The 10,672-nt window shown below is 37.6% G+C and overlaps 1 protein-coding gene across 2 annotated transcripts; it reads left to right on the top strand.

Annotated features, from left to right (window-relative positions):
* Window positions 1–5,363: 5,363 nt before the first annotated feature.
* On the top strand, window positions 5,364–9,136 carry LOC146566183 (uncharacterized). 2 transcript variants are annotated; one of them, XM_085289736.1, is made up of 4 exons: window positions 5,364–5,485; window positions 6,614–6,709; window positions 7,551–7,940; window positions 8,346–9,136. In XM_085289736.1, the coding sequence occupies exons 2-4, from the start codon at window positions 6,664–6,666 to the stop codon at window positions 8,387–8,389; spliced, it is 480 nt and encodes a 159-aa protein (XP_085145862.1). In that variant the 5' UTR covers window positions 5,364–5,485; window positions 6,614–6,663; the 3' UTR covers window positions 8,390–9,136. The 2 variants fall into 2 exon arrangements, with proteins under 2 accessions (XP_085145862.1, XP_085145861.1); XM_085289735.1 differs by lacking the exon at window positions 5,364–5,485 and adding an exon at window positions 6,111–6,198.
* The last annotated feature ends 1,536 nt before the right edge of the window (window positions 9,137–10,672 follow it).

Raw genomic sequence — 10,672 nt, 5'->3', positions numbered from 1 at the left:
AGTTATAAGTTATATACAAGTAATCAGTAAATAGCAGACTTGCTATGAAGTATCAGATAAACAGAAAAATGTCAGAGTTTCTAAAACCCACAAGTTGCATCTTTAAAAAGCTCCACCATGACAACACGCCTGTGATTCCTTATTGTAAATGTGACCATTTTGAGATGTTTCATTTCCTCTGAAAATGTGTAACGATGAATAAAAAGTGAAGAAATCTAAAGTGTAAAGTCTAAAGTGTGCGTGTGGCTGCCGGATGAGTGTTTGATTGTTTCAGAAACAGGCATGACCTTTGTCAGAGACACTAAAGATCTTTGAAGGGAGTGTAATGTGTAAACCACATCTGTCCTGAAAGGAGCCATAAATGCTATCGGAATTCCACGAAGGGGTAATAGGGCTACGTACAATATATTATTGATCATTTTGAGAATACAGTTGAAATTTCGAGATACAATTAGAAATATTAGTTGGCAATATTTGTAGATGACTTAGTTAAATCGTACTTCAGTATCAGCTTAGGTAACAGGAAATGGATTTCTCTTGGCCTGGCTTGTGCAAAATAAATTGGCTGGCGATTGGTTACACCCTCGTGCAGCAATGAGGATGTACGCCGTATCACAATGCACGATAAGACGGCGGATCAACTCATTTCACTAACTCATCTACACGAGGCTATTTTGTAGCAGGTGTAGGAGCTGCGGCAGTTGTTCGACTTGACATGACAAGTCGTCATGTCATGGCAATACTATTACAGTACTGTAATAGTATTTTGAGTATAATCTTGAAATTTCAACTTTAATCTCAAAATGAATATTCTTTTTCTTAATGTAGCCCTAAGACTCCATTGTAGCCTTTTCTCTAGAAAACAAGAGAAGAGAAAATCTGGGAGGCAAAGAAAATCTAAAAACTGTTGAAACTTTACCGTGCTGTGTCCTATTTGCTGTCCCGTAAGCGGATAGTAAATAGTTTTATAGGGGTAGCGGTAAATGTGTCTTGATCTTATTTCTTAGACCACCGTTATCGCTGAGTGACATCAAAATACTCAGAATTCACTCACAGAATCGGTGGAGTGTACCAGTGCCACATCAGGACAGATGCTGATGTCATTTGAGAGGGGATGGGTGAAACAGTGTAGATTAGGCCATGTGCAGACTTGTTTTGGAGATTTGGGTGGATTCTGTACAAAATAAATTCCACTCAACAAAGATAAAATCTAATGTCTCCAAAAGTTGATTCTGTTCATCTGGACGTAGCGTTTTGTGGGAGAAACGTTTCGTCACTCATCCAGGTGACTTCTTCAGTCTCAGCTGACTGCAGGTTTCCCCAATCTTATAAACAGTACATTTGCATAATGACTGAAACCAGCCCACTGAAGGAACAATGGGCTGGGAGGTCAGTTCCTTAATCTTAATTATGCAAATTCTCATGACCATTGATCAACAACCACTGACCAAAACCCACTGATCAAAGACCACTGATCAATGGCCATGAGTACCATTCACAGAGAGTTGGGGAATGGCTGCAATCACAGGATTGTAAGATGTCGAAAGATGTACAAGTCTAAGACCAGGCAACAAAGGAAGTTTGACTTGCTTGTTGTACTTGGGAAACCACCGCAAAATACGGAGCGTGTCCTCAGTGACCAGAAGAGACAAGGATGCGACACAGAGGATGTGGACAAGTGGGTGAAGAATTTGTCTGAAAAAAATGATACGACCAAGACAAAAACTGGTATTTTGTAAATAAAATAATAAACGTGAATTCACTGTGTAACTGTGTAACTTTTTTAGCAGCGTCCTCCTGAAATGCACTAACAACACTGAGAGTAACATCCTCCTCTATGCCCCTTAATGCTCTCTGGTCGCTATGGTAACATGTAAATATTTCTTTCAAAATGAGACACACAACTACAAAACAGAAAAAGACCCAGGGAAACAGAGTTAATGATAAAAATCCTGAAAACCATAAATTTCACACCCGAGCCTCAACTCTTGCGGGGTTGGGGGCAGCTTACTTAGATAACTTAAAAATGTTATTGTCTGGCTTTTTTCAGTGTTTTATTTGTTCCTGAGTAAATCGGTTTGGCTGAGATTAAAGTTATAGTTTTCACACAGCTGAATAAACATCAAACAGAAAACTGATTAAACAGAAATGTGAGCTATTGTCCTGTTATATTTGAGGGAGCAAAGAGCAGACTGTTGAGTTTGTCTCCACCGAGACAATCTGCAAATTTCATTAAAAGTGTAATAAACTATCATAATGTCTTTATTTTTAGTTAGCACATACCTTAACACTTCAAGCTGTAAGGTAATGATAGTTATATAAGAGCAGATGCATGCTGGTACAATAAGCTGTACGTTTTACGTCCACTGGATGCATGATCTTAGTCGACTAATCGCAAAAATAATTGGTGACTAGTCGACTATCAAAAAAATTTGTGGCAGCCCTACTGTTGAGATGCCATTCTTAATGAAGTTAAACAGGGAAATGCTGATGTATGCCAAATTACACAAGCTGGACTGAAAACCAGTGATAACATAAGTGATTTCCTCCTTACAACAGTGAGTGTCTACAGTCATCTGTAAAACACAGTGGAGGCTCTGTCACGGTTTGGGGCTGCGTTTCAGTCACTGGTGTTGGAGATCTTGTAAAAATTGATGGAATTATGAACACAGAAAAGTACCATCAGATTTTGATTCCCCATGCTGTAGCATCTGGAAAAATTCTTATGTCCTTGAAGAAACGTAATCTGATCACTGAGCTCATTTTATATGACCCCAACCTGTTAGCCTTTAAGATAATAAGTGTGATAAAAATAACTTTCATTTTATCTTTTGCCCCATAAAAATATACCCTTTGCCTCCTTCGTAATTACTACAGATATTACTGTAGAGGGTTTCGCCTCTCTGACATAATTGTGATGTGATGATCTGAAGAGTTATAGGAATTTACTTGGTAGCTATACAAAAAAATGTAGTTAAAACTACAATATGTCTCTATGAAAAGTAGAGAGCAACTTTCTCTTCACCTAACAGTACAAAGTCCTGCACAGCCATCCTTCATCCTTCGCTGATGTATAACTTGGATGTGGTCCAAGAACAAATTATCTTCTGTATGTTTGCATTGTTCCCTGGAAAAGATCCAACAATCATAATCCAGGCTGGAATTGCATTTCCTGAAAAACGTAACTAAGAACGCAAACTGCATAATAATGAAACTGACTAGAAGATGGGGTTAATATTCACACATCCCACATCATAGTTTTCATGTTTAATGAAAACTAATTTTCTCTCAGGGGTTCCACAAGGATTCTTTCTCAGACATTTGCTTTTTTAAATAATTGCTTTTGCTTGGCGAGTTTATAGACAGTACAATTTAACACCTTTATTCTAGTGACTTATTTCATCATGTCGCATTATTTTTCAACTACAAAGTTATATTTTTATTACACATTCTCCTCAGGTCAGAGGTCATCGAGTTAGAACTGAAGTGGCACTTTTGTTTACACAGCTTTTATGTTATTCGATCTTTTCGAGCAGCTGCTGTCATCAGCGTACAGACTCGGTAGTCCCGATAGTTTTAAATCATTATATAGAGACCTTTACCTCACTGGGGGTGGCTGTGCATCAGGAGGCAGACCAGGTAGTCTTCTAATTGGAAGGTTGGTGGTTTGATCCCTGGTTGCTTCAGTCTGCATGCCAAATATCCTTGGGCAAGATATCTGCAGGAATGTTAGAAAGCACTTGAGCATAGAAAAAATGGTTCAGGTAAATGAGGCGTTTAGGTTGAGTAAAAAAGTGCTATATAAGAACTGATTCTCAAAATGCTTTAAAGCGTCAAATATTAGATTTGAAGTGAGACAGCCAAAGTTGCTACAGCCTCCATTTGAATCCTCAATATGCATATTATCTTGCTAAACATTCCTAATCACTTCGATGCCAATTAGTTTCATCCTGTTTTTGTTTAACAAAATAATTCTTAGTTGGTGGCTTCTTTCAAATACAGGTCAGTTTAACCTCTCTGCACTTTTTTCTTCTTTCATTTGCTAAACAAGCCCATTTGTTACATTTGTTTGTGAATTTCTGCACTGATATTTGGATGAATCGTGTTTACACTCAAACAAAAAATGTAAGAAATTACTTTTCTGGTCATTTCATTTATTTGTTTGTTTAGTTTCTTGGCTCTTGGGTGATATGGATCACGGAGCCTGTTAGAGTTTCTTGTCCACCTACTTGTTCACCCCTTTGGGCTTTTGAGCGTCCAAACTTTCAGTCAACAATGAGCTGAAATGAATATCCACTGCTCACTTTAAAGACTTGAAAATACAAAGAAGCCTCATGTGTGAATATCATTCTGGAAACACACACCAATTTCTTTTTTTTTCTTCTTTTCTCTCTTTTTCCTCGACTGTTTTGTTAAAGAACAAAAACAAGAGGCCTCGGCAAAAGTCAAACCCAGGTTATCCCTCCAGCAAATCACTTCTGTGGCTCACAGTGAGATGCAGAAACCATTTATAAATTCTACTTGCGGTGCATTAAAGCACTTAATGGTTTGTCTTGCTAGCACGCTTGCGCTGCTTAAACCCAATCCAATAATAGCAGATGACATACAACTGAGAAGAGAGCACAGATCTGCTGAGGAAGCTCTTGGCTCATGTAGCCGAGCAGCATTTAAAACTAGATTTCCTTTTTTCCTCTTTCCTTTTCCCCCATTTAAAAAACATATATCTTGCTCTGACACACTGGGCCCAGGTGTTGCCAGTATCATCGGTACCTGCAGATGAGAAGGAAAGCAGGGCATAGTGGGCCATCACATCTCCCCATCTGCATTGTGCCTTCAGAGATGCCTCTGCATACAACACCAACAAGAAGAACTGATTCTCACTGTATATTTCCTCCTTTTTAGACCGTTTACTACAAAGCCTAAACTTTTCAGTAGCCATGCTACATTGAAAGTCACTTAAATTGCATTTCTAGCTCATTCTGATCCCCGATTTGCTTGCATAACTTTTCAAAACTTTCCAAGAAAACTGGAAATTCAAGAATATCAAAAATTTCAAGAGTACACTTGACATATTGCTCTCTAGAATGTAGTAAACTTTTAAGGTTCACACATGATCATCAACAGTGGGCCTTTTTCACCGGCTCAGAAAAAGTGAAACTCTCCCATCGCTGCATTTGTTTTGCATTTGTTGTACAGTTGCTAGTCACTGTGGGGGGAAAAAACACTGGCAGCTTTGACTCTTTCACGCCAAATTGTGTTAAGGACATGCTGCTGTGCTATAGTGACGGTGTGTTTTCAGAAACAGTTGGCTGGACAGCTCGCCAAGCTGAGCAAACAGGAGGCAGTGACCACGATTTACCCAGCTCTGTAGCCTCTGTATTTAGTCTTTCCAGCCACCACTGCTAGCAAGTGCCTCAAAGATAAGGTGAAGAAGCAAGTAAAAATAACGTAAAGACCTCGTATGTGACGTGCTGAACATTTTCAGGTAAGTGTAACTCTGTAGAAACGGTTGCTATGGCTCCCTCTTTTTTTGCAAGTTTTCCTCAAAAATACATAGTAAAGCAGATACAACACGAGGCGAAATCGAGGGAAAAGTTAATGATTATCGAGTACTAATAGGAAAATTGTATGGAAACTATCAATACCAGATTAATTTGTAACATGATTATGTAATTCCGTTCTTGCCTGTGAGAGAAAAAAAGGAGTTCGGCCACAACAGGTGCCTTTCAGATGACCTTCCCTTCTCTTAAAGATAGCCTGTTTTTGATGTTGCCACTTGCTTTATTACATTATAGATTATCTGACATCCTCACAACTACTTTCTTCTATAAAGGGCTTGGCTGCATTCATACCACATATTATTCACTTTTCTGACGGTTTAAGACACTCAGGTGAAGTTAAAAACACAGACAGGACTAAAACGTCATAAGCTGGCCTATACTGCTTTGCCTGCCCACACTCCTAGCACCTTAGCTTTACTATCACACAGGAAGCGCACACCAATTACATCTCCTTGGAAAGTATTGATAATCCTGTACATGTTGCAACACTATCCTCCATTGACCTCTGGTAACATGCTATTATATGTGGGAGGGCTGGAAATGACTGGGTGGGTGATAACAGGGTCATAAAAGTAGCTGTCTGAATATATCCGATGGGAGGCAGAAGGGAAGCAAGGCATCAGTGACACCCTCTCAGGTGAGTAAGTCGGTTTTTCTCTTGAGGTTTTCTTAAATCTTTTGGATTCATTCATAGACTGCTGTGGCATCGGGGTAAATACTCTTATTACCGTTGATGTGACCACAAATACTCGCTTGAGAGTTTTTGTGTTTTTTATAACTGTATTTACAAATCAGTGATTTCTTGGTGATATTGAGCCATGACATGGAAATTCATTTAGGCTCAATTGGCACTTATTTAAAAATATATTTTTTATTATTTTTGCCTTGTATAATACATTATACCCACATATTATTGATGACTGAGTTTGATTGAAGTTACTCTTATCTGTCTCACATGATAAATTCAGGATTCATGATTTTCTGTCTGCAAGTGAGAGATTTTAGAGAAATTAACTCACTGTCATGTTTGTGCTTTTATGTTTTTCATGCAGCTTTTGACCTGAGGAGTCTCTTTGACTACGTCAATTTATTTCAAAGCACAATGAAGCTGAGTCTTGTTCTATCGGCTTTTTGCCTTCTTACCACAGGTAAAAAAAAATTACAATACATAAACCTTTAAAAAAGATCCTTTTAGAAAAGGGAAGACAAAACCTTTTTTTAAAGAGAGTGTGAAGAGAATAACTAAAGATTATTAATTAACTGTTATTCACACACAAAGCATCACAACAAGATTATCTTAAAAACATCTCTGGCCACTTTGCCCTCAAATGGAAGCTGACTGAAATATTCGGCATATATACATTAAATAACTTTGTTTAATTCATAGTTTATGATTTTTTTTTAAAGTTTAAAAGAAAAAGTTTTTATGGTTAATTTCGGCCACATCTATATCTAGACTGACCTTTCATTTTTTGTGTGAAGGATGATCTGTTTCATGGTGTTAGCATAGAATCTAATCATAGTTGTAGCGTACCATCGTAGCGAATTTTAATGGTGGTGGACCAAAGTTAAAGCATTTCCCGGTAATCAAAGGGAAGGTTGATGGGAGGCCATGTAGACAGAGTAGGAAATGTTGAAATTCTTGAAAGGGTTAGGCCTTCGGGGGGGGGGGGGTTTCAATAGCGTCATTAGAGCAAAGGTTGAGTTTATTATCTATGACATTCTCCCATTAAGAATGCAAAGCTGTAAATAAGTACTGAACTCCATTATCTTGATATTGGACAATAAATGTCAACGGCTGAAATTTGAGATCTTTAATCTGGAAACATTTTTAATCAATTTTAGAAAATGTTTTGTTTAAAAGAAAACATGTGTTAAGGCAGAAGTTGTGACTAGTTTCTGTGAGCATCACAGGAACAGAGGTTTGTTAACCTTTTGGGAAACCTTTGTATGATCTTGCCTTTTAACCCTTTTTGATCTTCCTGTCAGTATTTCTGTGTGGAGGACAGAACATTACATCAACTAGCATCGCACCAAAAACCACTGCCTCAACTAACGCATCCAGCACGACCACAGACAGCCCATCCAGCACGACCACAGACAGACCATCCAGCACGACCACAGACAGACCATCCAGCACGACCACAGACAGACCATCCAGCACGACCACAGACAGACCATTAAGCACGACCACAGACAGCCCATCCAGTACGACCACAGACGCCGCATCCAACACCACCACCATTATCCCCACCATTATAACTAATTCTACTGAATCAGTTCCTACAACTGAGATTGTTCAGGAATCCAATTCAGGGCTTTCACCGGGCGCTATAGCGGGCATCACCATCGGCTCCATTGCCGGTGTGGGAGCAGTCGGTCAGTACTACACACGAGCATGAATTTACCATCATTTCTGCTTCCTCTATCACATATAATCTGTTATTCATTAACCAGGATGGCACTGGGGATGAGCCATAGCAACCGAGAATATTATTTACAGATACAGGAGCCTATTGGCACGAAAATATGCAAATATAGAAGGAAATAAGTTGTGAAAATTATGAAAATGTATTAGTGATAGTTGTAAAGGATTACAATATTCTTAGGAAAGAAATTGGTTCTCTAAGATAAATGACATGATAGAAAATAATAATTGAGACTTTTGTTACAGTGTTTCACAATTTTGAGTATTTAATCAGTAATTTCTCGACTAGTCTTGGACTCATATTTGTTTTGCGAGACATTAATAAATGAATAATAGTTAATCCATTTTTATTGCAGGTGGTGGTATCTTTGGTTTATTGAAGTACACAGGGAAGATCTAAGACCAGCTGTTGCACAATAAGGATCGAAGTGGATGTAGATCGTCAGATGAAACATGTCCTATCCTGAGATCAGACTTAATCCTGACCATGCTGAGTGGATAGAGTAAGGCCTAAATGTCTGAATGGCTCAAGAAGGAATAAACTGATATATGTATAGTATATGTATATTCAAGATTATGATCTCATGGGCCAAGAGGAAGACATAATAATGTCTGTTTCACCACTTTGCTATTTTGATTGCTTGACTGATGGCCAGAAAATAATCCTTAGCTGATCAAAACATTTACATAATAGTATGAAATGTATTCATATTTTATTTGATATGTTTATCTTATTGACAGATACTACTCATCTAGTCAGTTAAATGTATTTAATTTTATGAGTTAATCTTCCTAATGTCCTTCACATTTGATGTTTTGTTTCAATATAAAGGGTAGACTGTTTAACTATAAAAAAGGTTTTTTGTATAGAAACAAGAATACATAAGCTTTTGTGTTCATTTATAAAGGTAAAAAATCTTTGTAAGTGAATACCGATATTTCCTTTAAGCTAAATAATTAAATTTTATTGATAACATTTTCTTAAGATTAATTTGGCATTTTGCTCAAATACTGTAATTTCCTAGTGAAAAGCTTTGCAATCACTATGTTGTAAATTAATAAATAAATATAAAAATATAATATGCTTTCTATAGCTGTCAAATAAAAGTGTTGCTTGAGCCATCTAGGCTATTGATTTATACACATACTTCCTTTAGTAGCTGAGTTATTTGCTTAATTTATGAGTTTATGACTTTTCCACCCATAGGCTTGGTGCTTCACTTTATGGTACAATGATGGTTAGGATTGAGAACAACAGTCTATCAGTGAAAACAGATTGAGAAAATAATGTTTTGTTTGGGACTAGCTAAGTTTTTTGCAAGCTTTCAAACACCTAGCGTTTCCTCAATAATCTGGGTCTTGCATTGTTTGGTTTTATGCAGTTTTGTCTCTGAGACACTTGCCCAGCTCATGCTAGCTTGATGAAAAAGAATTTAATCTTTGACATATAACAAATACAGTCAAACACAAAAAACAATGAAACTGACATGAAATATATAATGTTCTAGTGTTAGCTAACACTATAGTGTTAGCTAGCGACCAGCAAATGTAGAACTTTTTTGTGAAAATCTACAAGAAGAAAAGAAAACTAAAAGTAATCAAACTGTACTTGAAGTAAATCCAAAATGCCAACTATGACAATTATGTGCCCAAAACTTTGGTGTGAAACGGTTGATGCCATACTCATGGTTATGGTAGGGTGACCAACTGTCCTCTTTTCCCTGGACATGTCCACTTTTCACGTTCTGTCCGGGCCATCTGGGAGGAGTTTTGAGATCGATGAAAATGTCCGGGTTTTTCTATAGGCCTACCCATATGTGTGACGTCATCCCAAGCTGCTGTTTCGTGAGTGGTTGTTCTGCGCTCACAGACGGGACAGACGGCGCGCTGATGATGTTTAAAAGATGCCAAAGCGCAAGTGAAGCATTTCAGATCAACTGCAAAAGAAATTTCCTCGTAAAGTCCCAGTACTGGTAAAAAAAAAAAAAAATTATACAGATGAGGCCTTATTTCTGTACCATTATTTAATTTGAGGGGTTTTTAAGTTAATTTTTAGCACTTGTTTACTTGAAAAAGCCCATATGACATTTTTTATTTCAACATTCATTAACCGCACAGAGAAGGCATCGTTTAAATATGTTAACATTTTCTTTAAGCAAACAGTATCATTAAAGTTCTTCATGACTGGGCCAAGTGTCCTCTTTTTGGAAATCAAAATATGGTCACCCTAGGTCACCCTAAGGAAGATAGTCAGTGGGTACTGTTAATACCAGTACTTTCTCAGATAAACATTAGCAAAAAGGCTGGAAACGGGTGAAATACAGCCTAGAAAATTATGCAATTAAATTGGTGCTGTCAGCGTTAATCTCGTTAAAAAGAAGTTAACGGCATAACCACATTAATGCGGCAAATCTCAGTTAGCGAGTTAATGCGGAACCGCCCCGTGCGTGGGGCTGCACGGCGTTAGCGCGGTTAGCTTGTTAACGCGTTAGTGCCGTGCAGTCCCACGTTAACTGTTAACGTCATTTTAAAAAAATTAACGCTAACAGCACTAAAATAAGGAAAAAGTTCTGTTTATTTAATCTACACAAACACTAATTTAAAAAAAGACTTTTTGAATAAAACAGGTTTTTAACATGTTTGAATTTTCCCTACAGTCAACTGAGGACATAAAAACTAACTC

Source organism: Mchenga conophoros, linkage group LG10 (assembly GCF_057382185.1).
Source record: "Mchenga conophoros isolate Kocher_MC1m ecotype Shallow Benthic linkage group LG10, M_conophoros_male_GT1.1, whole genome shotgun sequence".
NCBI classification, from domain to species: Eukaryota; Metazoa; Chordata; class Actinopteri; order Cichliformes; family Cichlidae; genus Mchenga; species Mchenga conophoros.
Note: the sequence above shows the minus strand (reverse complement) of the source record. Positions and strands in the feature narration are given on the sequence as shown.